Genomic DNA, 26,946 nt, shown 5'->3' with positions numbered 1-26,946 from the left:
ACCAAAATTCCCAGATTTTTCTGGAGAAAAAAATGGGCAGAATTTACCGAGACCCTCAGGAATGGACTGCAAAACCCAAATTCCCAGATTTTTCTGGGGAATGGTCTTGAAAAACCCAAATTCACAGATTTTTATGGAGCAAAAAACTGGGAGCATTTATCCCCACTTTGGATCCAAGACCCTCAGGAATGGGCTGCAAAACCAAAATTCCCAAATTTATCTGGAGCAAAAAATGGGGAGAATTTATCACCTCCGAGACCCTGAGGAATGGGTTTGCAAAACCCAAATTCCCAGATTTTTATGGGGAATGGTCTTGAAAAACCCAAATTCCCAGATTTTTATGGAGCAAAAAACTGGGAGAATTTATCCCCACTTTGGATCCGAGACCCTCAGGAATAGACTTGCAAAAACCAAAATTCTCAGATTTTTATGGAGAAAAACATGGGGAAAATTTATCCCCACTTTGGACCCTCAGGAATGGCTGCAAAACCCAAATTCCCAAATTTATCTGGAGCAAAAAATTGGGAGAATTTACCGAGACCCTCAGGAATGGACTGCAGAACCCAAATTCCCAGATTTTTATGGGGAATGGTCTTGAAAAAATTCCATTTCCTGACAAATCCAGTATTTCCCTTTTCCTTCACCCCAGGACCTTTGCCCAGAACTGCAGGAACATCGAAGTGTTGAACCTCAATGGTTGCACCAAGATCACGGACGCGTGAGTAGAACTTCCCTGGCTGCCAAAAAAACCAGGCTGGGGTGTGGGGGAGGTTTTCCATGGAATGGTTTGGGTTGGAAGGACCTCAAATCCCATCCATGGAATTATTTGGGTTGGAAGGACGTTAAATCCCATCCATGGAATGGATCATGGAATGGTTGGGGTTGGAAGGACCTCAAATCCCATCCATGGAATGGATCATGAATGGTTGGGGTTGGAAGGACCTCAAATCCCATCCATGGAAAAGTTGGGGTTGGAAGGACCTCAAATCCCATCCATGGAATGGTTTGGGTTGGAAGGACCTCAAATCCCATCCATGGAATGGATCATGGAATGGTTGGGGTTGGAAGGACGTTAAATCCCATCCATGGAATGGATCATGGAATGGTTTGGGTTGGAAGGACCTCAAATCCCATCCATGGAATGGATCATGGAATGGTTTGGGTTGGAAGGACCTCAAATCCAATCCATGGAATGGTTTGGGTTGGGTTGGAAGGACTTTAAATCCCATCCATGGAATGGATCATGGAATGGTTTGGGTTGGAAGGACCTCAAATCCCATCCATGGAATGGTTGGGGTTGGCAGGACCTCAAATGCAATGCATGGAATGGTTGGGGTTGGAAGGACCTCAAATCCCATCCATGGAATGGTTTGGGTTGGAAGGACCTCAAATCCCATCCATGGAATTATTTGGGTTGGAAGGACCTCAGATCCCATCCATGGAATGGTTGGGGTTGGAAGAACCTCAAATCCCATCCATCCCCACCCTGCCAGATCTGGGACAACTTCCCCTATCCCAGAGTGCTCCAACCCCTCTCCAGCCTGGCTTTGGCCACTTCCAGGGATCCAGGGGCTGCCCTGGGCACCTGTGCCAGGTTCCCACCTCCATCCTCACCCCAAACCTGCCCATCCCATGGGATTCCTGCAGCCTGGGATGAATCCATGAATCCATTCCAGGAGTGTCCTCCCACCGTGTGTCTCTTGCAGCACCTGCACCAGCCTCAGCAAGTTCTGCTCCAAGCTCAGGCACCTGGATTTGGCCTCCTGCACCTCCATCACCAACCTGTCCCTGAAAGCACTCAGGTAGGAACTGGGATTTTTCCATGGAATTTTACCATCCTTGAGGTTGGAAAAGTCCTCTGAGATCCTCCAGCCATCCCAGCATTCCAGCAGATCCTCTGGAGCTGGGCTTTGCCCGGTGTCCCCTGCAGCTGCGGCTCCCAAAAATGGGAACAGCAGAGCTCCTGCCTTGGAGAAGGATTTTTTTCCCTGAGGTAAATGAGATTTTTACGTGTGTCCCCAGCGAGGGATGCCCGCTGCTGGAACAGCTCATCATCTCCTGGTGCGACCAAGTGACCAAGGACGGGATCCAGGCGCTGGTGCGGGGCTGCGGGGGGCTCCGGGCCCTGTCCCTCAAGGGCTGCACCCAGGTACAGCTCTGGAAAAGTGGGAATGGGCAGGGCTGGGGTGTCCTGCTGCTCCTCACGGTGGGAAACTCAGGGGTTTGGGTTGTTCTCCAAAATGCCCACGGTGTTGGAGATCAGGTGTTGGAGATCAGGTGCTGGTGTGGAAGTTCTTCAACAGCCCCCAGGAGTGGGACAGGGAAGGAGCTGGAGAATCCTTTTTATCCTGATTTTCCTTTTCCCACGGATCCTTTGGAGGAGGTCCCTGTGATCCATGGCCACAGTATGAAACTCAGGGACTTGGGTTATTCTCCAAAATCCCCACGGTGTTGGAGATCAGGTGCTGGTGTGGAAGTTCTTCAACAGCCCCCAGGAGTGGGACAGGGAAGGAGCTGATTTTTATCCCGATTTTCCTTTTCCCACGGATCTTTTGGAGGTGGTCCCTGTGATCCATGGCCAGATCTGGGCTCCAGGGGGATCTCATGGCAGTCCTTTCCTCTGGCTGCTGGGGCCAGGCTCTGCTCCTCACGGTGGGAAACTCAGGGATTTGAGTTCTCCAAAATCCCCCTGATGTTGGAGATCAGGTGTTGGAGATCAGGTGCTGGTGTGGAAGTTCTTCAACAGCCCCCAGGAGTGGGACAGGGAAGGAGCTGGAGAATCCTTTTTATCCCAATTTTCCCACTGATCTTTCGGAGGAGGTCCCTGTGATCCATGGCCACAGTGTGAAACTCAGGGACTTGGGTTATTCTCCAAAATGCCCACGGTGCTGGAGATCAGGTGTTGGAGATCAGGTGCTGGTGTGGAAGTTCTTCAACAGCCCCCAGGAGTGGGACAGGGAAGGAGCTGGAGAACCTTTTTATCCTGATTTTCCTTTTCCCACGGATCCTTTGGAGGAGGTCCCTGTGATCCATGGCCAGATCTGGGCTCCAGGGGGGTTTCATGGCAGTCCTTTCCTCTGGCTGCTGGGGCCAGGCTCTGCTCCTCACGGTGGGAAACTCAGGGGTTTGGGTTCTCCAAAATCCCCATGATGTTGGAGATCAGGTGTTGGAGATCAGGTGCTGGTGTAGAAGTTCTTCAACAGCCCCCAGGAGTGGGACAGGGAAGGAGCTGGAGAATCCTTTTTATCCCAATTTTCCCACTGATCTTTCGGAGGAGGTCCCTGTGATCCATGGCCACAGTGTGAAACTCAGGGATTTGGGTTATTCTCCAAAATGCCCACGGTGCTGGAGATCAGGTGTTGGAGATCAGGTGCTGGTGTGGAAGTTCTTCAACATCCCTCAGGAGTGGGACATGGACAGGGAATAAATCACTTGTGCAGCTGGAGAATCTTTTTATCCCGATTTTCCTTTTCCCACGGATCCTTTGGAGGAGGTCCCTGTGATCCATGGCCAGACCTGGGCTCCAGGGGGGTTTCATGGCAGTCCTTTCCTCTGGCTGTTCCTTTTCCTCAGGCTCAGCTCCTGATGGGATAAAAGGCAGGAACGCTCCTGGTGCTGCTGCTCCTGTGCTGCCTTTCCCTCCTCCCCAGAGGAAATCCCCATTTCCTGCTGTCCCAGCTTCTAATTCCCAAATCCCAGTGCTCCCAGTTCCCATCCCCGTGGTTTTCCTTGCAGCTGGAGGACGAGGCCCTCAAGTTCATCGGTGCCCACTGTCCTGAGCTGGTGACCCTGAACCTGCAGACCTGCCTGGTGAGTGGCACTGCCCAGGATTCCCTCATGGAATGTGCTCCATCCCCTGCCCACTTGTCACCAGCAGCTCCTTGGTGGCACCTGAGGGGCACTGAGCCCCTCACCTTTGCTGTGTCAGGGGGGTTTCTCTCTTCCCTCTGAATTTTTCTATGGGATGAGCTGGAAAAATCCTTCCCATCAGGCTGGGCTGATGCTGCCAGGCCTCTGCTGTCATCCCCGTGCAGAACTGAGCCCATGGAGACACTTCTCCTGCACAGAAGGGCCCTCAGCCATCTCTGCAGCGCCAAAAATGCGTGTTTATGCCAAAAAAATAGATTGGCACGGGCTCGCTGTCTGTGCCAGCACAGTCTGGCACAGGAACGGGGATGGATGGAGCCCCTGTGTCCTGGGATGGGACTGGACAGACTCCCTGTGCCCAGGGATGGACAGACCCCTGTGCCCAGGGATGGACAGACCCCTGTGCCCAGGGATGGACAGACTCCCTGTGCCCAGGGATGGACAGACCCCTGTGCCCAGGGATGGACAGACCCCTGTGCCCAGGGATGGACAGACTCCCTGTGCCCAGGGATGGACAGACTCCTGTGTCCAGGGATGGACAGACCCCTGTGCCCAGGGATGGACAGACTCCCTGTGCCCAGGGATGGACAGACCCCCTGTGTCCAGGGATGGACAGACCCCCTGTGTCCATGGACAGGATGGACAGACTCCCTGTCCATGGAAAGGATGGACAGACTCCTGTGTCCATGGATGGACAGACCCCCTGTGTCCATGGATGGACAGACCCCCTGTGTCCATGGATGGACAGACTCCATGTCCATGGACAGGATGGACAGACCCCCTGTGTCCATGGAAAGGATGGACAGACCCCCATGTCCATGGACAGGACGGACAGACTCCCTGTCCATGGACAGGATGGACAGACCCCCTGTGTCCATGGACAGGGATGGACAGACCCCCTGTGTCCATGGAAAGGATGGACAGACCCCCATGTCCATGGACAGGACGGACAGACTCCCTGTCCATGGACAGGATGGACAGACCCCCTGTGTCCATGGACAGGGATGGACAGACCCCCTGTGTCCATGGAAAGGATGGACAGACTCCCTGTCCATGGACAGGATGGACAGACCCCCATGTCCATGGACAGGATGGACAGACCCCCTGTGTCCATGGAAAGGATGGACAGACTCCCTGTCCATGGACAGGATGGACAGACCCCCTGTCCATGGACAGGACGGACAGACTCCCTGTGCCCAAGGATGGACAGACTCCCTGTCCATGCACAGGACGGACAGACTCCCTGTCCATGGAAAGGATGGACAGACTCCCTGTCCATGGACAGGACGGACAGACTCCTGTGTCTTTCCAAGCAGGAATTACAAAGCCCTGCAGGACCCCCACCACCTTCCCCCACCCCTCACCGCGTCCATCTCCGATCCACTTCCCTGCAAATCCCTTCCCCGATACTCCCAAATCCACCAACTTTTATCCTCCCTCTGCTGCTCCAGCGAAACCTCCGTAACAATTCCGGCCTGACACATTCCCATATCAATCCTGGTGCCAAAAAGAGCTGGAATTTGGAACTGGGAGGGACAAATCCTGCCAGGATTGAGGCAGCTGTGCTTTCCCTGGCAGCAAATCACGGACGATGGGCTCATCACCATCTGCAGGGGCTGCCACAAGCTGCAGTCCCTGTGTGCTTCTGGCTGCTCCAACATCACTGATGCCATCCTCAACGCCCTGGGACAGAACTGCCCACGCCTCCGGTGAGTTCTCCCACCATTTCACCCCCAAATGTTTCCCATTTTTATCCCTGAGCTTATTTTTCCCCAGTTTTTATCCCTGAGCCTCTGGTGAGTTCTCCCACCATTTCACCCCCTAAAGTTTCCCCAGGTTTTATCCCTGAGCTTATTTTTCCCCAGTTTTTATCCCTGAGCCTCCAGTGAGTTCTCCCACCATTTCAACCCCAAATGTTTCCCATTTTTATCCCTGAGCTTATTTTTCCCCAGTTTTTATTCCTGAGCTTATTTTTCTCCAGTTTTTATCCCTGAGCCTCCGATGAGTTCTCCCAGCATTTCACCCCCAAATGTTTCCCATTTTTATCCCTGAGCTTATTTTTCCCCAGTTTTTATCCCTGAGCCTCCGGTGAGTTCTCCCACCATTTCACCCCCTAAAGTTTCCCCAGGTTTTATCCCTGAGCTTATTTTTCCCCAGTTTTTATTCCTGAGCTTATTTTTCCCCAGTTTTTATCCCTGAGCCTCCAGTGAGTTCTCCCACCATTTCACCCCCAAATGTTTCCCATTTTTATCCCTGAGCTTATTTTTTCCCCAGTTTTTATCCCTGAACCTCCGGTGAGTTCTCCCAGCATTTCACCCCCAAAAATTTTCCCAGTTTTTATCCCTGAGCTTATTTTTCCCAGTTTTTATCCCTGAGCTTTTTTCCCAGTTTTTATCCCTCAGCCTTTTTCCCCAGTTTTTATCCCTGAGCTTTTTTCCCTCAGTTTTTATCCCTGAGCTTTTTCCCCAGTTTTTACCCCTGAGCTTTTTTCCCCAGTTTTTATCCCTGAGCTTTTTTCCCCAGTTTTTATCCCTGAGCTTTTTTCCTTCAGTTTTTATCCCTGAGCTTTTTTCCCAGTTTTTATCCCTAAGCTTTTAGTCCCCGAGTTGTTTTTTAGGAACAAGGTGGTTGTGATTTTTAGGTTGGCCCCAAATTCTTGGGGTTTAAACGAGCTCCCAGCATGGTTCCCACACTGTTATCTCCATGTGTATCCATCAAAAGAAAATTTTGGGATTGGGTGAACCTTTCCAGAGGTGCAGAAACTCAACCAGGATAAATCCCACCCCAAATTCCAGAGGAGGAATGGCAGTTTTTGGATTTTATCTCTGTCAGGGCTGGGGTTGAGGCACTCGAGAGGATGGTTTGTGTTCAAACTCGGGTTTTTATTGTTCCTTATCATTTTGTTAAACATTTCCAATATTTTGAGCTGTAATTCCCAACCTAAAGCAGGAATTTTGTGTTAAAACTCGGGTTTTTGTTGCTTTTTATCAGCGTGTTAAATAATTTCCAATATTTTGAGCTGTAATTCCCAACCTAAAGCAGGAATTTTGTGTTCAGACTCAGGTGTTTGTTCCTTTTCAGTTTGTTAAACATTTCCAATATTTTGAGCTGTAATTCCCAACCCAAGGCAGGAATTTTGCATTAAAACTCGGGTTTTTGTTGCTTTTTATCAGCATGTTAAACATTTTCAATATTTTGAGCTGTAATTCCCAACCTAAGGCAGGAATTTTGTGTTCAGACTCAGGTGTTTATTGTTCCTTTTCATTTTGTTAAACATTTCCAATATTTTGAGCTGTAATTCCCAACCTAATCCAGGAATTTTGTGTTCAAACTCGGGTGTTTATTGTTCCTTATCAGTTCTGCAGTCTCTCACTAGCAAGGCACAAAATGCCCAACTGGCTCTTGTTCCAAGGTATTTTAAGGCTAAATTACCCAATTAAGAAATCAATTATTTTCACTTTTAACCCAATAACTGACCACTCAAACCTGCACTGTGGGCTTTCCTGTCCAGTTCCAACACACCACCCAAACCCCTGGAGGAGAAGGAAGAAGAATTTGAAGAAGAACAACCTAAAACCTCCATCTCACCCCAAATTTATTTCTATATTCTAAACCCCAAACTCTCAATTTTTCCACCCTGTGCTGTTGCACGCTCCTCACCAACTCCACACCCATAATCGCCGTGCTGCTAATTAATTTTTGAATCTTTCTGCACAGCCTCAGGTCAAATCCTGGGAGTCAGAATCTCTCAGAAACTTTAAAATTCTCAGCATCCAAAACTCCAAGATGAGAATTCCTCCCCTGGTGACCCTGGCTGGGGACATTCCCGTGTCCCCTGCTGCTCTCCTTGCACTGCAGGGATCTCCTGAGGTCATTCCAAATTTAAAAAATCTTAATTTTTTGGGACATTTTGGGGCTCCACCACGCTTTTTTCCTTGTGTCCTGCAGAATATTGGAAGTGGCCAGATGTTCCCAGCTGACCGACGTGGGCTTCACCACCCTGGCCAGGGTAAGAGCTCCTCCTTCCCCTCCTGCTTCTCCTTCCTTTTCGTGGCCAAAAAATACAAAAAATCACCCACGAGGTTTGGGAACACTCTGAATTTTGGGTGGAAGCTTAAAAGTCCAAAAATTTGGTTTTATGGGAGATTTGGCATCGTTCTGGCTCGCACGCCTGGGAGGATTTGCAGCCAAACCACAGGAAATGTTAAATATTTTAGTTATAAACTTCACTGGTTTTGTCTAAATGGAACTCCCTTTACTCTCCATGATTAAAAAAACCCTTAAATGAGTGAAATTTCCTTTATTTTCCTTCAGAAAGAAGCAGCAAACTTTCCTTCCAGTAGTGATATCTCTTTGAGAAATCCCTTAATTTTTAAAGCAAACTATCTTTGTGGTGGTATATTTATTTATATTTATATTATTTATATTTATATTTATATTTATATTTATATTTATATTTATATTTATATTTATATTTATATTTATATTTATATTTACTTATAGTTATAGTTATGTTTCTATTTCTATTTCTATTTCTATTTCTATTTCTATTTCTATTTCTATTTCTATTTCTATTTCTATTTCTATTTCTATTTCTATTTCTATTTCTATTTCTATTTCTATTTCTTTGATGATACTGTTTCTGTGTTTGTATTTATATTATTTCAATTTAATATACTATTTATCTTCGTATTTGTAATATATTTCTATTTATTATATTTAAATTTTTAATGGGTTTATATTTATATTTGCTGTCTGCACTTTACACTCCCCCCGGATGTTTGGAATTCTCTTTATTCCTAGAATTGCCATGAGCTTGAAAAAATGGATCTGGAAGAGTGTGTCCAGGTAGGAATGCCACCTCAGGCTGTTTCTCTTGCAGAAATGTGGAAAATTGGTGGGAAATCAAGAGATTTTCTCCAAATCAGAACTTTTTGTGGAATCCTGAGTGGGGAGAGTGGCTGGATTTGGAGAGGAAAATGTTGGGAATGAGGTTTTATCCTTGCTTTGGATTCCATGGGAACTGCGCTGGAAATCAGAAATATTTAAGAGCGAGAGATCCTGAGTCAAATAATGGATTTGTGAGAGGAAAATCCCAGATTTTTGAGGGAAAATCCCAGAGGAAAAAAATTTATTTTGCTAAAAATAACGGGAGTTTCCCCCGATTTGGAAAACCATGGGGAAAATCGTGAAGCAGCAATGATTCTGGGGGAATTAAAATTTACAGGGAAAAAGGGTGGAATTGACCCAAAATTCCATAAAAAAAACAAGAGTAGATTGGAAATGGATTGAGCCTGAGACAAAGGGAATGGGATTGTGATTCCTGGACCCATCCTGCACTTCTGGGCAGAAATTTGGGATATAAAGAGGGAATGTCACCAGCCCAGGCAGGAAAGGATTGGGAATTAACCCTTAAAAGGAAGAAGCAAAGCTTCTTTAAAAATTTAAAAAAATCCAGTGATGCCTCTGCATCCCAGTTCTGCAAGGGCAGGAGGTGATTTCCATGGTGGAAAATCACCATGGCACATTTGGGAGAAATTTAGGAGCTGATTTCAACTCCTTAAGGAATTTTAAAAATTTTTAAAATCCAGTGATGCCTCTGCATCCCAGTTCTGCAAGGGCAGGAGGTGATTTCCATGGTGGAAAATCACCATGGATTCCGTGGTGGAAAATCCAAGTGGATTCCTGTGGGGAAATCTCACGGATTAAGGAAAATCCTGCAGTTTTGCTTTGGTAGGAGAGTTAAAAAACCCCAAATCCTTGTGCCCAGCACCACCATAAAAAGGATTTTCCCCTCTTTTCCAGATTACAGACAGCACACTAATCCAGCTTTCCATACACTGTCCACGGCTGCAGGTCCTGGTGAGTATTCCAAGGGGCACTTCCAGCATTTCCTTTCTCCAAACAAACGGATTTTAAACACTCCCTGACTTCACACTTGGAAGAATTCTGCTGGAAACCTGAGCCCTGAGGAACCTCTTGTCCCTCCCCTGCTGCTCCCAGCAATCCCCGCAGGGGAAGGGTTGTGGGGATTCTCCCAGGAGCAGAATTCCAAGTGGGATCTGTCCGTGGGAGGGGACAGCCAGGAGCTGGAATGCTCGGTGCCTCCGGGAAGCCACGTTCCTTTTGGGGCTGAATCTCCGGGGATTTGGTCTCTGTCACCCCTGGGTGTCCTGAGGGGTGTGGGAATGTGGCTTCTGCAGCATGGTCATCCCTCAGGAAAGGCAATTCCAGCTCCTGGCTCAGGCCCTGCTTCCTCCTCGAGGACTTTCCAGGTGAATCCCCCCCAAAAAATCCACATGGGGGTGGGGGGGATTCCTGTATTCCTGCTGCTTCTTGGATCCAGGGCCCTTCCCGCGGTGGGTGAGGCCACGGCTGTCCCAAAGGTGAGTTCTCATCCCTGCAGAGCTGCATTCCCATGGAAGAGATCCCAAAGATCCTCCTGTTCCCGTGGGCACGGACACCTTCCACTCTGCCCAGGTGCCCAGAGCCAAACCCAGCCCGGCCTTGAGCACTTGAGGGATTTGGGGGCAGCCACAGAACTCGGGGCACGCTGTGCCAGGGAGGAATTTTCCTCCTCCAGCTGGAAAGTTGGAGCTGGAATCACATCCTCAGAAACCACCCCGTGCCTCCAGCGCTAGGAGCAAACCCAACCCCACCAACCTCCACCCCCAGCGAGGCTCTGGCAGGATTTTGGGCTGTCAGGAGCTGGGTTTTGTCGGAATCTGAGGTGTTGATGATTCCCAGATTGTAGAAATTCTGTCTTTCTGCCCCATTGCCAAAGGAGAAGTCATAATTCATCTGTGCTGGTTTCAAGGTTGTTTATTCTGTTTATCTCCAACATGTTCTGCTGCCCTGCTGCAGCTCTGCCCTCAGTGGGATGTGACAAACATTAAATACCAGAATTTCCCTGGGCTGGATTTACAATATAAATTGTAAATTTATTTTAAATTGTAACATCCCTCAGTGGGATGTGACAAACATTAAATACCAGAAACTCCCTGGGCTGGATTTACAATATAAATTGTAAATTTATTTTAAATTGTAACATCCCTCAGTGGGATGTTGCAGACATTATACACCAGAAACTCCCTGGGCTGGATTTACAATAACGTGCCAATATCTGTCACCTACGTTGGACAGTGTGTCCCCAGCCTGAACCAACAGAAAAATGCCAACACCACAGTGAGACATGGAGGGCATGAAGAAGGAGAAAAAGGACAAGGCACACCCAATTTCCTCCAGCTTGTCCCCTTTGGACCCCTCATCTAGAATCCTAAAATTTTATTTTTGCACCTGTGCCACACTTAATTATTATTTGTATCAAACACTCAGAGCTGGTAATTGATCCTGTAAGACTGAAAACTCTTTTCTATGGACAGAGACCAGACACACCCAATTTCCTGCATCTTGTCCCCTTTGGAACCCTTATCTAGAACCCTAAAATTTTACTTTTGCACCCGTGCCACACTTAATTATTACTGATATCAAACACTCAGAGCTTGTAACTACAGTGAAACATGGAGGGCATGAAGAAAAAGGACAGGACAGGCCAAATCTCCTCCATCTTCTCCCCTTTGGACCCCTAATCTAGAACCCTAAAATTTTACTTTTGCGCCCGTGCCACACTTAATTGTTAGTTATATCAAACACTCAGAGCTGGTAATTGATCCTGTAGGATTGAAAACTCTTTTCCAAGAACAGAGATCACAGCCAGTGTCTCTGGGGGCTCTGCCCAGGGGGGTCCCGGGCCAGCCAGAGGGAAGCCCTGGGGTCCCACAGGTTTAACCCCTCTGTTTGGGGACAGAGTTTATCCCACTGCGAGCTGATCACGGACGACGGGATCCGACACCTGGGCAACGGCGCCTGCGCCCACGACCGCCTGGAGGTGATCGAGCTGGACAACTGCCCCCTGATCACCGACGCCTCCCTGGAGCACCTCAAGAGCTGCCACAGCCTGGAGAGGATAGAACTGTACGACTGCCAGCAGATCACACGGGCCGGGATCAAGAGACTCAGGGTGAGCAGGACCCCGAGGAGATGGGGTCGGGAGGAGCTGGGATCCAGGAGGGTTTGTCCATAGGGAGGAGCTGGGATCCAGGAGGGTTTATCCATAGGGAGGAGCTGGGATCCAGGAGGGTTTGTCCATAGGGATGAGCTGGGATGGGGAGGGTTTATCCATAGGGAGGAGCTGGGATCTGGAGGGTTTGTCCATAGGGAGGAGCTGGGATGGGGAGGGTTTATCCATAGGGAGGAGCTGGGATCAGGAGGGTTTATCCATAGGGAGGAGCTGGGATCAGGAGGGTTTGTCCACAGGGAGGAGCTGGGATGGGCCTAAGGAGGAGCTGGGATCTGGAGGGTTTGTCCTTGAGGAGGAGCTGGGATGGGGAGGATTTATCCATAGGGAGGAGCTGGGATTGGGTTTATCCACAGGGAGGAGCTGGAATTGGGTTTATCCATAGGGAGGAGCTGGGATTGGGTTTATCCACAGGGAGGAGCTGGAATTGGGTTTATCCATAGGGAGGAGCTGGGATTGGGTTTGCCTGTGAGGAGGAGTTGGGATGGGGAGGGTTTGTCCATAGGGAGGAGCTGGAATTGGGTTTATCCACAGGGAGGAGCTGGGATTGGGAGAGTTTATCCTATGGAGGAACTGGGATGGGGAGGGTTTGTCCATGAGGAGGAGCTGGGATCAAGAGGGTTTATCCATAGAGAGGAACTGGAATCAGGAGGTTTATCCATAGGGAGGAGGGAGGAGCTGGGATCAGGAAGGTTTATCCATCGGGAAGAACTGGGATGGGGAGGTTTATCCATCGGGAAGAACTGGGATGGGGAGGTTTATCCATCGGGAAGAACTGGGATGGGGAGGTTTATCCATCGGGAAGAACTGGGATGGGGAAGTTTATCCATCGGGAAGAACTGGGATGGGGAGGTTTATCCATCGGGAAGAACTGGGATGGGGAGGTTTATCCATCGGGAAGAACTGGGATGGGGAGGTTTATCCATCGGGAAGAACTGGGATGGGGAGGTTTATCCATCGGGAAGAACTGGGATGGGGAGGTTTATCCATCGGGAGGGCTGAGCTGGCAGAGCTCCCATCCCCTGCTGCTCGTGCTCAAAAGATTTGTGAGAACCCTCCGCGGTGGATTTGGAGTCACGGAAAGGTGGAATGGCTTGGGTTGGATATCCTTGGACACTGCCAGGGATCCAGGGGCACCACAACTTCCCTGGGCACCTGTGCCAGGGCCTCACCCCCTGGCAGGAAGGAATTTCTGCCCAGTGTCCCCTCCTGAGGGGTAAAACACGAGCAATGGTGACGTGTTCTCTGCCAGGAGAATACGGATCTATAAAGTGACACCGTAAAATTACGGAATTTTGGCGTGGTTTGGGTTGGCAAAGCCCATCCAGGGCTGGAAGGGCAGAGACCTTCCACTATCCCAAACTGCTCCAAACCCCATCCAACCTTGCCCAACAATGGGGATTCCACCAGTTCTGGATTAATGACACGGGAGGAGCCTCATTCCCTGGGGATTCCACCAATTAATTCCCAATTAATGGCAGGGGAGGAGCCTCGTTCCCTGGGGATTCCCCCAATTCCCGATCAGGGAGCCTCATTCCCTGGGGATTCCCCAATTCCCGATCAGGGAGCCTCATTCCCTGGGGATTCCACCAATTCCTAATTAATACACCGGAGGAGCCTCATTCCCTGGGGATTCCCCAATTCCCGATCAGGGAGCCTCATTCCCTGGGGATTCCCCAATTCCCAATTAATACATGGGAGGAGCCTCATTCCCTGGGGATTCCCCAATTCCCGATCAGGGAGCCTCATTCCCTGGGGATTCCACCAATTCCTAATTAATACACCGGAGGAGCCTCATTCCCTGGGGATTCCACCAATTCCTAATTAATACACCGGAGGAACCTCATTCCCTGGGGATTCCCCAATTCCCGATCAGGGAGCCTCATTCCCTGGGGATTCCCCCAATTCCCGATCAGGGAACCTCATTCCCTGGGGATTCCCCAATTCCTGATCAGGGAGCCTCATTCCCTGGGGATTCCCCCAATTCTTGATCAGGGAGCCTCATTCCCTGGGGATTCCCCAATTCCCGATCAGGGAACCTCATTCCCTGGGGATTCCCCCAATTCTTGATCAGAGAGCCTCATTCCCTGGGGATTCCACCAATTAATTCCTAATTAATACATGGGAGGAGCCTTGTTCCCTGGGGATTCCCCAATTCCTGATCAGGGAGCCATATTCCTTGGGGATTCCACCAATTAATTCCCAATTAATGACATGGGAGGAGCCTCATTCCCTGGGGATTCCCCCATTCCCGGTCAGGGAGCCTCATTCCCTGGTGATTCCCCAATTCCCAATTAATACATGGGAGGAGCCTCATTCCCTGGGGATTCCCCAATTCCCGATCAGGGAGCCTCATTCCCTGGGGATTCCACCAATTCCTAATTAATACACCGGAGGAGCCTCATTCCCTGGGGATTCCCCAATTCCTGATCAGGGAACCTCATTCCCTGGGGATTCCCCAATTCCCGGTCAGGGAGCCACATTCCCATGCCGGGCGCCGCTCGTGGCTGCTCCCGGCGCCGTCCCTCGGGGCCGTGTCCCTGATTCCCGCCCGGTGTTTCCCGTTCCAGACCCACCTGCCCAACATCAAAGTCCACGCTTACTTCGCCCCGGTGACCCCTCCGCCCTCGGTGGGCGGCAGCCGGCAGCGCTTCTGCAGATGCTGCATCATCCTATGACAGTGGCGCCGCCCCGGAACGCCGGGCACGCCGGGTGCTCCGGGCGCTCCGGACACGCCGGGTGCTCCGGACACGCCGGGTGCTCCGGGTGCTCCAGGCACGCCGGGTGCTCCGGGTGCTCTGGGTGCTCCGGGCGCTCTGGGTGCTCTGGGTGCTCCGGACACGCCGGGTGCTCCGGACACGCCGGGCGCTCCGGACACGCCGGGCGCTCTGGGTGCTCTGGGTGCTCCGGACACGCCGGGTGCTCCGGGTGCTCTGGGTGCTCTGGGTGCTCCAGGCACGCCGGGTGCTCTGGGCGCTCCGGATCCGCGGGGAAGCCACCCCAGCCTCGTCTGCCGGGGCCGGTGAGCGGGGCCGGGGCGCCCCCCGCGCGTCCCCGCCGTGATCCCGGCGGGATGCAGCCCAACCCTTCCCGCTGGGAATGCCCCACGGGGAGCAGGGGAGGGGTCCCAGCCTGGAGGGTGCTGCGGGCGGGGTTGGAAAAGGAGCAGAGGTCCTTGGGAGAGGAGAGGGACGCGTTTTCCTTGGAGCCCGTTGCGCGGAAGGGAAAATCCCAAAGAACCCGAACGCCCCAGCGAGCTCCGTGAGCGTTTGTCCCGGAGGGAATGGAGCAGCAGTGCTGAGCCAGGATGTGCCTGGGATCCCGGATTTCCCTGGAATCTGGGATATCCTTGGGGTCTGGGATGTACCTGGGATCTGGGATGTAACTGGGATCTTGGATTTCCCTGGGATCCCAGATTTCCCTCTGGAAAGGGATTTCCCTGAGATCCAGGATTTCCATCAGCTCTAGGATGTACCTGGGATCCCGGATTTCCCCGGGATCCTGGATTTCCATGAGCTCTAGGATGTACCTGGGATCCTGGAGTTACCTGTGGTCCAGGATTTCCCTGGGATCCTGGATTTCCCTGAGATCCCAGATTTCCCTCTGGTCCAGGATGTATCTGGGATCCCAGAGTTCCCTCTGGTTCAGGATTTCCCTGGGATCTGGGATGTACCTGGGATCCCGGATGTCCCTGGGATCTGGGATTTCCCTGAGCTCCAGGATGTCCCTGAGATCCCGGATTTCCCTGTGCTCCAGGATTTCCCTGTGCTCCAGGATTTCCCTGTGCTCCAGAATTTTCCTGAGATCCCGGATTTCCCTGGGATCCCAGATTTCCCTGTGCTTCAGGATTTCCCTGAGCTCCAGAATTTTCCTGAGATCCCGGATTTCCCTGTGCTCCAGGATTTCCCTGAGCTCCAGGATTTCCCTGGGATCCCAGATTTCCCTGTGCTCCAGGATTTCCCTGGGATCCCGGATTTCCCCAGGCTTCCCCTGTGCTTCCCTGCTCCCACCTGAGCACGCTCACACGGAGGCTCCTCTTCCCTGTGTCCATGGCATCCAGCTCAGATTCTTCCCAGATTGTTGCGATAGAGCTCGGAATTCCTAATGCCACATATTTTACCCTCCCCAAATCCCGATTTTTTCCTTTTTTTTTTTCCTTTTTTAGTTTTTTTTTCCAATTTTTTTCCCCCCAATTCAGTCGTTCCTCGAGATTTCCCAGCCCGAAGCCACAAATCCGTAGGGATTTGTTTTTTCTCCCAGGAGAAGCCTGAACCCGTGGTGTGCTGTCAGGAAGGTCTTGCAGGAGCGCCGGGCGCCGTCAGGGTGTCCAAATTTACCCCCAGATCCAGGTTTTATCCCAACGACAAGGATACAATTCTCCATCCAGGCAATAACGTCCACCCAAATCCGTAATTCTCAGCACGGGGAGACACTTTAAAGGATGAGCTCCCTCCTGCTGTCCCTTCCCTCCGTCCTCCCCGCGAGGAAAAGCAAAGCTTTTGCTCCTTGCCCTGATGAAGAATTCGGGATTCGCTGTCGGAGCAGGGCTGGGATCCCCCCTCACCCCCCTGAGGACCCTTCCTCACCTCCCCACCCTCCTCAGGTACGTGTGGAGTCCCGGGGTGGGCTCCGCACGCGCCAGGCCCGGCCCGGGGGGGGACGTTGGCTGCTTTTTTGGGGACGTTTCAGGCGAAATCAGCACAGGGGAGCCCGGCCTGACGGAATTCCAGGAGCTGCTGGGCAGATCCCGAGGGTTTCGGGGGTCAGAGCGGGGCAGGGCCGGCGTCCCTCGTTCCCTCCCTCATGAGGAATCTCCTGGCGGGGAAAGAGCAGCTGCTTTAGGGGCTGGATTTGGGGTTTTCCCGTCAGGAATCCCAAGGATAATTCGCTGTTCCCAGCAGGAGGGTCCCCTGGAGCTGCACCCCCCTCATCTCCCCCAGCCCCCCAATTTTGTGCTCGGGGTGACTCCGGGCTGCCGTGGCTCCAAGGATGCTGTTGATGCCCTCCCGTAGGTGGCTTTCCATCTTTTCACCCCTCCTATTTATTCAAATCCTCCGTAGCGCCGCGGATTCCGCCCCTCTCCGTGGTTTCCCAGAACTTGCTCCAGGTTTCAGGGCGGCGGCGGGCTGGACGGGTCACCCGGCAATCACAGAGATTTGCACAACGCTGGGAAAATCAAAATAAAACCACTTTTGTTCACTTCTACCGCGGCAGGGCAGAGCGAGGAGCGGGGTTTGGGAGCCGGGGCGCGGTTGGCTGGCTGATCCCTTTGTACCAGAGCCGAGTTTTCCAGGGAAAACTCCGGGACGCAGAACCCAAAGCAATTTTATTTTCTGTTTGCAGACCAGGGTGACAGCATTAAGGTAGCTCAAACTTCTCGGCAGTGTCCTTTTAAGTCAATTATCCGTCTTCAAATGGACTCTTCCTGATGTTTATATTTATAAATACCAATAAACACCATTTTCCAAGCCGTGTCTGCCAGGGGAGTCGCTTGGGGGAGGAAAATCCACGGGGCAGCTCCTGATGGGGGAGCTCCGAGTGTTTCCATGGATTTGGGAATGGTTTGGATGGAAGAACCTTGGAGCTCTGAGTGTGTCCATGGATTTGGGAATGGTTTGGATGGAAGAACCTTGGAGCTCTGAGTGTGTCCATGGATTTGGGAATGGTTTGGATGGAAGAACCTTGGAGCTCTGTGTCCATGGATTTGGGAATGGTTTGGGCTGGAAGGACCTGGGAGCTCCGAGTGTTTCCATGGATTCGGGAATGGTTTGGATGGAAGAACCTTGGAGCTCTGTGTCCATGGATTTGGGAATGGTTTGGGCTGGAAGGACCTGGGAGCTCCGAGTGTTTCCATGGATTTGGGAATGGTTTGGGCTGGAAGGACCTGGGAGCTCCGAGTGTTTCCATGGATTCGGGAATGGTTTGGGCTGGAAGAACCTTGGAGCTCTGAGTGTGTCCATGGATTCAGGAATGGTTTGGGCTGGAAAAACCTTGGAGCTCTGAGTGTGTCCATGGATTTGGGAATGGTTTTGGCTGGAGGGACCTGGGAGCTCCGAGTGTTTCCACGGATTTGGGAATGGTTTTGGCTGGAAGGACCTGAGAGCTCATCCAGGGACTCCTCCCGTAGCCCGGGATGCTCCCAGGTTTGTCCTTTCCTGGGATTTTCCCGGGTGGGAGCTGCTGGCTGAGGGCAGCAGAGCTCAGTGCCCACAAAGAGCACACCTGAGCCCCGTGCCTCAGTTTCCCCACCCCCCCCCCCTTTAACCCCTTCAATTCCGGCTCTTTTTGGGCAAAGGGCGCTGGCAGAGCCCCCAGGGGTTAAGGGTGGTGGGTGCTGGGGTGGTCAGATTTGGGGGGGGTCTATGGGTGTTGTCCCCCCACCCCCATGGTGACACTGGGATGTGACACTGGGGGGGACACACATTGGGGGGGGTCACACATTTGGGGGGTCTCAGCCCCATTTCAGGGGTGGGGGGGGACCCTCAGCCCCATTTTGGGGTGGGGGTCCCTCCTCAGCTCACTGAACCCCCCAGGGCAGGGGCAGAGCTCCCCCAGGCCGTGTCCGTCTGTCTGTCCTGGGGTTCCCTGCCGTGAGCCCCAGCCCGGGGTCCGTCCCCTCTGTGGGGTGCTGAGCCCCCCAAAACCTCCCCCAGCCCCCCCAAACCTCCCCCAGCCCCTCAGGGGGGCTCAGGGGCTGTGGGGAAGGGCCCCACACCGAATTCCTGGCAGAAATTCCCTCCCACAGACACAAGACTCGGGAATTTCCCGGGATGCTTTATTGGATCCCGGGGATGGGACCCGCTCGGACAGCCCGCGGTCGCTCCTCCTCGGGAGAGGGTTTTGATGTCGGTCACTTCTTGGCCTCCTCCTCCTTGGACAGGGTTTTGATGATCTCCTCCTTCTTGGCCTGCAGCCGCTCCTCGCGCCGCTTCCGCGCCTCCTTGGTCTTGGAGCGCCGCGCCTCGGCCTGGTCCCTGCGGGGTGGGGCCGTGAGGAGGGACCGGGCTGGGAGCGCCCCGAGGGAATCCCCGGTCCGAGAGAATCCGAGGGAATCCCCGGCCCCGAGGGAATCCCCGGCCCGGCTGGAGAGAATCCCCGGCCCGAGAGAATCCCCGGCCCGAGAGAATCCCCGGTCCGAGAGAATCCAAGGGAATCCCCGGCCCCGAGGGAATCCCCGGCCCGAGGGAATCCCCGGCCCGAGGGAATCCCCGGCCCCGAGAGAATTCCCGAACCCGAGAGAATTCCCGAACCGGAGAGAATCCCCGGCCCCGAGGGAATCCCCGGTCCGAGAGAATCCCTGGCCCAGCCCCAGCTCTGCCCCAGCCCCTGGGGTGAGGAAGGACTGGGGTTGGAGCAGCCCCAGCACAGCCCCAGCTCTATCCCAGCTCTATCCCAGCTCTGTCCCGGCTCTGTCCTGGCTCTGTCCCAGCTCTGTCCCAGCTCTGTCCCAGCTCTGTCCCGGCTCTGTCCTGGCTCTGTCCCGGCCCAGCCCCAGCTCTGTCCCGGCTCTGTCCCGGCTCTGTCCCGGCTCTGTCCCAGCCCAGCCCCAGCTCTGTCCCGGCTCTGTCCCGGCTCTGTCCCGGCTCTGTCCCAGCCCAGCCCCAGCTCTGTCCCAGCTCTGTCCCGGCTCTGTCCCAGCTCTGTCCCAGCCCAGCCCCAGCTCTGTCCCAGCTCTGTCCCGGCTCTGTCCCGGCTCTGTCCCGGCTCTGTCCCGGCTCTGTCCCAGCTCTGTCCCAGCTCTGTCCCGGCTCTGTCCCAGCTCTGTCCCAGCTCTGTCCCAGCTCTGTCCCGGCTCTGTCCCGGCTCTGTCCCGGCTCTGTCCCAGCCCAGCCCCAGCTCTGTCCCAGCTCTATCCCAGCTCTGTCCCAGCTCTGTCCCAGCTCTGTCCCAGCTCTGTCCCAGCTCTATCCCAGCTCTGTCCCAGCTCTGTCCCAGCTCTGTCCCGGCTCTGTCCCAGCTCTGTCCCAGCTCTGTCCCAGCCCAGCCCCAGCTCTGTCCCAGCTCTGTCCCGTCCCACCCCAGCGCTGCCGCAGACCCCGCAGGGTCCCGGGGGTTTCCATCCCTTCATGCCAAGCAGCTCTGGTTTTTTTTTGGGGGGTCATGTGTGATCCCAGAGAGAGAAAATTCAGCTTTTCCCCACCCCAAGGACACCGGGGGATTTTGCAATCCCGCCCCTGCCCTGGTTGATCATTCACCCGACCCAGCAGCTGGGCAGGGATTTCCCAGTTCCCACCTCGGGAATTTCCAGGATTTCCCAGTTTCCACCTCAAGGATTTCCCAGCTCCCACCTCGGGGATTTCTCATTTCCAACCTCGCGGATCTTCAGGATTCCCCATCTTACGGATTTCCCATTTCCCACCTCAGTCAGGGATTTCCCCGTTCCATTTCCCATTTCCCAGCTCAAGGATTTCCAGGATTTCTCATTTTCAACCTCAGGGATTTCTCATTTCCCACCTCGGGGATTTCCAGGATTTCCCAGTTCCCACCTCAGCGATTTCTCATTTCCCACCTCAGGGATTTCCAGGATTTCCCTTTCCCACACCTCAGTCAGGCCTTTCCCAATTTCCCACCTCAGGGATTTCCAGGATTTCCCATTTCCTACCTCAGGGATTTCCCATTTCCTACCTTGGGGATTTCCAGGATTACCCAGTTCCCACCTCAGTCAGGCCTTTCCCAATTTCCCACCTCGGGGAGTTCCAGGATTTCCCAGTTCCCACCTCAGTCAGGCCTTTCCCACTTCCCAGCTCAGGGATTTCCCATTTCCCTGGGTGAAACACAGATCCCCAGGTTTCCCCGCTAGGTCTGGATCCCTCCCGGAGTCCCTCTGGAATGATCCCGGGGGATTTTCCCTGCCCACTCACGCCAGGAGCTTCTTGCGGGCCTTGTCGGCCTTCAGCTTGTGGATGTGCTCCATCAGGATCCGCTTGTTCTTGAACACGTTGCCCTTGACCTTCAGGTACAGGCTGTGGTACCTGCGGGGGAGCACTGGGATGGACTGGGAGGGAACTGGGAGGGAACTGGGATGGACTGGGAGCACTGGGCTGGGATGGACTGGGAGCACTGGGATGGGATACAGGGATGTCCCCACCCCGCTGGCAGCGTGGGGAGCACAGGGCCGAGGATTCCAGGCTCATCCCAGCCCTTGCTGGGAGAACTGGACCTGTCCAGGGACCTGTCTGACCTATACTGGGAGAACTGGTCTATACTGGGAAGACTGGTCCTGTGCTGTGCCTAAACCTAACTCACCTTCCTGAGGCTGGGAATGGCCAGGGAGGGCTGGGAATGGCCAGGGTCACCCAGGGCATGGCCGGGGTCACCCAGGGCATGGCCCGGGTTGCCCAGGGCATGGCTCGGGTTGCCCAGGGCATGGCCCAGGTTGCCCAGGGCATGGCTGGAGTCGCCCAGGGCATGGCTGGAGTCGCCCAGGGCATGGCCCGGGTTGCCCAGGGCATGGCTCGGGTTGCCCAGGGCAGCAGAGCTCGGCCCCGGGCAGGGCACACTCACATGTGGCGGTCGATCTTCTTGGACTCGCGGTAGCGCCGCAGCAGCCGCCGCAGGATCCGCATGCGCCGCATCCAGGTGACCTTCTCGGGCATGCGGGCGTTGGCCGTGCCCTTCCTCTTGCCTGGAGCGGGAGCGGGCTCAGAGCCAGCCCCGGCTCGGCCAGCTCAGCCCCACACCCGTCCCAGGGCTTCCCACCCTCCCCGCAGCCCAAGGAACCGGCCCCGACACAGCCCAGGGGCTCCGGTCACCGAACCCGGGAGGGACGCCCCAGGGGGACGGGGTGGGGAATGTCCCCGTTCCCAGGGGATGCAGCACTCCATTCCCCGTTCCCAGGGGGATGCAGCACTCCCTGGTGTGATTTCCCCATTCCCAGGGGGATGCAGCATTCCATTCCCCATTCCCAGGGGGATGCAGCACTCCCTGGTGTGATTTCCCCATTCCCAGGGGGATGCAGCACTCCATTCCCCATTCCCAGGGGATGCAGCACTCCCTGGTGTGATTTCCCCATTCCCAGGGGGATGCAGCACTCCATTCCCCATTCCCAGGGGGATGCAGCACTCCCTGGTGTGATTTCCCCATTCCCAGGGGGATGCAGCACTCCATTCCCCATTCCCAGGGGGATGCAGCACTCCCTGGTGTGATTTCCCTGTTCCCAAGGGATCCAGCCCTCAGTTCTCCCATTTCCAGGAAAATGCAGCACTGCACTCCCCCATTACCAAGAGAATGCAGCACTAAATTCCCCCATTCCCTGGGGATCCAGCACTCCTTGGCGTGATTCCCCCATTCCCAGGAGGAAGCAGCACTCCATTCCCAATTCCCAGGGGGATGCAGCATTCCCTGATGGGAATTTCCCCATTCCCAGGGGGAAGCAGCCCCCATTCCCCATTCCCAGGGGGAAGCAGCACACCCTGATGGGAATTCCTCCATTCCCAGGGGGAAGCAGCCCCCATTCCCCATTCCCAGGGGGAAGCAGCACTCCATTCCCCATTCCCAGGGGGAAGCAGCACTCCATTCCCCATTCCCAGGGGGAAGCAGCACTCCATTCCCCATTCCCAGGGGGAAGCAGCACTCCATTCCCCGTTCCCAGGGGATGCAGCACTCCATTCCCCATTCCCAGGGGGATGCAGCACTCCATTCCCCATTCCCAGGGGGATGCAGCACTCCATTCCCCATTCCCAGGGGGAAGCAGCACTCCATTCCCCATTCCCAGAGGGAAGCAGCACTCCATTCCCCATTCCCAGGGGGATGCAGCACTCCCTGGTGTAATTCCCCCATTTCCAGGGGGAAGCAGCCCCCAGTGCCCATTCCCAGGAGGAAGCAGCACTCCCTGACGGGAATTCCCGTTCCCAGGGGGATGCAGCCCCCAGTGCCTGTTCCCAGGGGGAAGCAGCCCTCAATCCCCCATTCCCAGGGGGATGCAGCCCCCATTCCCCATTCCCAGGGGGAAGCAGCCCCCAGTCCCCATTCCCAGGGGGAAGCAGCCCCCATTCCCAGGGGGAAGCAGCCCCCATTCCCCATTCCCAGGGGGAAGCAGCCCCCATTCCCCATTCCCAGGGAGATGCAGCCCCCATTCCCAGGGGGATGCAGCCCCCATTCCCAGGGGGAAGCAGCCCCCATTCCCCATTCCCAGGGGGAAGCAGCCCCCATTCCCCATTCCCAGGGAGATGCAGCCCCCATTCCCAGGGGGATGCAGCCCCCATTCCCAGGGGGATGCAGCCCCCATTCCCAGGGGGAAGCAGCCCCCATTCCCCATTCCCAGGGGGAAGCAGCCCCCATTCCCCATTCCCAGGGGGAAGCAGCCCCAGCCCCCTCACCGATGCCCATGTGCCGGCCCTTCCTGCGGGCCAGCGTGTTCTTCCTGCAGCGGGCGCGCGAGTGCACCGTCACCGGCTTGCGGATGATCAGCCCATCCTTGATCAGCTTCCGGATCTGCTGCCCTGCAGAGGCACCCGAGGCTGCTGGGGCTGCCAGGGCACCCGGCACAGAGCACCCAACACCACGGAAAGCACCCAGCACCACAGGCAAGGCAGTCCCCACCACAGAGCCCTGATTTTAACTCTCCCTCCTCGCAGCCCTGTGTCCTCCTCTTCCTCACAGCCCTTGCTCCCCCTCTCAAAAGTGCTCTCCCCTCCTCACAGCCCTGTGTCCTCCTCCTCCTCTTCCTCACAACCCTCTTCTCCCCTCTCAGAAATGTTTTCCCCTCTCACAGCCCTGTTGTCTCCTTCCTCAGAGTCCGGTTCTCCTCCTTCCCTCCTCACAGCCCTGTGTCCTCCTCTCAGCCCTGTTCTCTTCCTCCTCTTCCTCACAGCCCTGTTCTCCGCTCTCAGAAACGCTCTCACCTCCCTCACAGCCCTTTCTGCCATCTCAGAAGTGCTCTCCCCTCCTCACAGCCATGTTGTCTCCTTCCTCAGAGTTCTGTTCTCTTCCCCCTCTTCCTCACAGCCCTTTCTCCCCCTCTTAAAAACATTTTTCCCTCCTTGCAGCTGTTTCCCCCTCTCAGACACGTTTTCCTTCTTCACAGTCCTGTTCTCCCCTTCTCAAAAACGTTTTGCCCTCCTCACAGCCCCATTTTCCCTCTCAGAAGTGTTCTCTCCTCCTCAGACATGTTCTCCTCTCCTCACAGCCCCGTTTTCCCCCTCACAAGTGTTCTCCTCTCCTCACAGCCCCATTTTCCCTCTCAGAAGTGTTCTCCCCTCCTCAGAAAAGTTCTCCTCTCCTCACAGCCCCGTTTTCCCTCTCAGAAGTGTTTTCCCCTCCTCAGAAACATTCTCCTCTCCTCACAGCCCCGTTTTCCCCCTCACAAGTGTTCTCCTCTCCTCACAGCCCCGTTTTCCCCCTCGCAAGTGTTTTCCCCTCCTCTCAATCCCGTTTTCCCCCTGTCAGAGACGTTCTCCTCCCCTCACAGCCCCGTTTTCCCCCTCATAAGTGTTTTCCCCTCCTCTCAATCCCGTTTTCCCCCTCTCAGAGACGTTCTCCTCCCCTCACAGCCCCGTTTCCTCCTCCCCCCGAGCCCCCCACGCACGGGAGTTGGCGTTGGCGATCTCGTTGGTCTCGTTGGGATCCAGCCACACTTTCTTCTTCCCGCAGCGCAGCACGCTGGAGGCCAGCCTCTTCTGCAGCCGGAGCATGCTGGGGACAGGGACGGGGGCTGTGCCACCAGGGACCCCTCAGGGACCCCAGAAACCCCTCAGGGACCCCTCAGCCCCCTCAGGGACCCCTCAGGGACCCCAGAAACCCCTCAGGCACCCCAGAAACCCATCAGGGACCCCAGAAACCCCTCAGGGACCCCTCAGCCCCCTCAGGGACCCCTCAGGGACCCCTCAGGGACCCCTCAGGGACCCCAGAAACCCCTCAGGCACCCCAGAAACCCATCAGGGACCCCAGAAACCCCTCAGGGACCCCTCAGGGACCCCAGAAACCCCTCAGGCACCCCAGAAACCCATCAGGGACCCCAGAAACCCCTCAGGCACCCCTCAGCCCCCTCAGGGACCCCACAGGGACCCCCACAGGCACCCCAGAAACCCCACAGGCTTCTTAGGGACCCCTCAGGGACCCCACAGCCTCACCAGGGACCCCACAGCACCCTCAGGGACCCCAGAAACTTCACAACCCCCTCAGGGACCCCACAGCACCCTCAGGGACCCCAGAAACCGCACAGGGACCCCAGAAACCGCACAGGGACCCCAGAAACCCCTCAGGCTTCTTAGGGACCCCACAGGCACCCCACAGCCCCCTCAGGGACTCCTCAACCCCGTAAGGGACCCCAGACACCCCTCAGGGACCCCCCAGGCACCCCAGGGATCCCACAGTGATCACTGAGCTCCTTCAGGGACCCCACAGTCCCCCCAGGGACCCCCATCCCCCTCAGAAACCCCCCAGGAACCCCTGACCTCCTCCAGGGAGCCCCCAGCCCCCTCAGAAACCCCTTGCCCCCCTCAGGGACCCCTCGCCCCCCTCAGGGACCCCTCATCCCCATCAGGAACTCCTCAGGGACCCCTCACCCCCATCAGGGACCCCTCATCCCTCTAAGGGACCCTCATCCCCCTCAGGAATTCCTCAGGGACCCCTCACCCTCCTTAGGTACCCCTCATCCCCCTCATAAACTCCTCAGCGACCCCATAGCCCCCTCAGGAACTCCTCAGGAACCCCTCACCCCCCTCAGGGACCCCTCACCCCCCTCAGGATCTCCTCAGGGACCCCTCACCCCCCTGAGGAACCCCTCATCCCCCTCATAAACTCCTCAGGGACCCCATAGCCCCCTCAGGGACCCCTCATCCTCCTCAGGGACCCCTCACTCCCCTCAGGATCTCCTCAGGGACCCCTCACCCCCATCAGGGACCCCTCACCCCCATCAGGGACCCCTCAGGGACCCCATAGCCCCCTCAGGGACCCCTCACCCCCCTGAGGGACCCTCATCCCCCTCAGGAACTCCTCAGGGAACCCTCACCCCCCTCAGGGACCCCTCATCCCCCTCAGGGACCCCTCATAAACTCCTCAGCGACCCCATAGCCCCCTCAGGAGCTCCTCAGGTACCCCTCACCCCCCTCAGGGACCCCTCACCCCCCTCAGGGACCCCTCATCCCCTTCAGGGACCCCTCACCCTCCTTAGGTACCCCTCATCAGCTCCTCAGGGACCCCCATAGCCCCCTCAGGAACCCCTCACCCCCCTCAGGAACTCCTCAGGACCCCTCACCCCCCTCAGGGACCCCTCACCCTCCTCAGGGACCCCTCACCCCCATCAGGAACTCCTCAGGACCCCTCACCCTCCTTAGGTACCCCTCACCCTCCTCAGGAACTCCTCAGGGACCCCTCACCCCCCTGAGGGACCCCTCACCCTCCTCAGGAACTCCTCAGGACCCCTCACCCCCCTCAGGGACTCTGCCCCCGCCCCCCACCCCCCTCACGTCCCCAGCCCCAGCTCCCCAAATCCCCCACCCCGCACCAAGCGGCGCATCCCAGCACCGATCCCAGCCCCTTCACACCCCCATCCCGCCTCCCCGTCCCCTCAGCGCGGCCTTTCCGCCCCTCCGCCATTTTCCCCCGCAGGCCTGAGGGACCGGCGGCCGCCCTCGCATCGCCCGCAGCCGCCGCGCGGCGCCGCCCGGATAACTCCCCGGCGGTGAGGACGCTTCCCCGGCGCCCCGCAGCCCTCCCCGGTGCCTCCCGAGCCCGTTTTTAGCCCGCTTCAGGCGCAGCGCGGCCCCGCTCCCACCTCATGGCGGCGGCGGCGGCGGCGAGAGGCGGCGCTGGCCCCGCCCCCCGCCCGCGGCGCGTACCACCGCCCCCCCCCGCGCCCGGCCCCGGGCCCCGCCGCGGCCCGAGCCGAGATAAAGGAAAAAATCCACGTCAGGTCATCATTTTAGATCATTTAGAGCACGCGCGTGGGGTTGGGGTGTGCGTGGGGTGCGTGGGAGAGGGGTGGGTGATGGCCGGTGCTCCCCTGTGCTGCGCGGGGATGGTACAGTCCGAGTGGGCGGGGCGGGAGGGACGGCGGGGGC

The 26,946-nt window shown here is 55.6% G+C and overlaps 2 protein-coding genes across 6 annotated transcripts in view; one reads left to right on the top strand and one right to left on the bottom strand.

Moving 5' to 3' along the window:
• Nucleotides 1-17,412, top strand: part of FBXL20 (F-box and leucine rich repeat protein 20) — a 45,782-nt gene extending 28,370 nt beyond the window's left edge. For 4 of the 5 annotated variants that reach the window (XM_085561820.1, XM_077788306.2, XM_085561821.1 and 1 more), the window contains exons 6-15: nucleotides 650-718; nucleotides 1,707-1,802; nucleotides 2,023-2,149; nucleotides 3,736-3,810; nucleotides 5,446-5,576; nucleotides 7,816-7,876; nucleotides 8,671-8,715; nucleotides 9,673-9,729; nucleotides 11,675-11,887; nucleotides 14,515-17,412. In XM_085561820.1, the coding sequence (XP_085417946.1) occupies nucleotides 650-718; nucleotides 1,707-1,802; nucleotides 2,023-2,149; nucleotides 3,736-3,810; nucleotides 5,446-5,576; nucleotides 7,816-7,876; nucleotides 8,671-8,715; nucleotides 9,673-9,729; nucleotides 11,675-11,887; nucleotides 14,515-14,622 (982 nt within the window). In that variant the 3' untranslated portion in view covers nucleotides 14,623-17,412. The other variant, XR_014950213.1, reaches the window with a different exon arrangement.
• Nucleotides 17,413-18,705: 1,293 nt separating this feature from the next.
• Nucleotides 18,706-26,688, bottom strand: RPL19 (ribosomal protein L19). The gene is made up of 6 exons (XM_085561823.1): nucleotides 26,661-26,688; nucleotides 24,471-24,577; nucleotides 23,263-23,385; nucleotides 21,449-21,569; nucleotides 20,806-20,916; nucleotides 18,706-18,918 (listed from the first exon to the last, which is right to left on the bottom strand). Exons 1-6 carry the CDS (start codon nucleotides 26,663-26,665, stop codon nucleotides 18,795-18,797), a joined length of 591 nt encoding a protein of 196 aa, XP_085417949.1. The 5' UTR covers nucleotides 26,666-26,688; the 3' UTR covers nucleotides 18,706-18,794.
• Between the last annotated feature and the right edge of the window lie 258 nt (nucleotides 26,689-26,946).

This window comes from Lonchura striata, chromosome 27 (assembly GCF_050655825.1).
Source record: "Lonchura striata isolate lonStrDom1 chromosome 27, ASM5065582v1, whole genome shotgun sequence".
In the NCBI taxonomy this organism is placed as follows: domain Eukaryota; kingdom Metazoa; phylum Chordata; class Aves; order Passeriformes; family Estrildidae; genus Lonchura; species Lonchura striata.
This window is presented reverse-complemented; position numbering and strand designations above follow the sequence as displayed.

What these genes read in the sequence shown, in the direction of transcription:
- RPL19 (XM_085561823.1), bottom strand. An exon ending in GATCGCCAACGCCAACTCCC is followed by an intron (nt 23,386 to 24,470) that starts GTGCGTGGGGGG and finishes GTGCCTCTGCAG; the next exon opens with GGCAGCAGATCCGGAAGCTG. An exon ending in GCCCGCAAGAAGCTCCTGGC is followed by an intron (nt 18,919 to 20,805) that starts GTGAGTGGGCAG and finishes CCCACCCCGCAG; the next exon opens with GGACCAGGCCGAGGCGCGGC.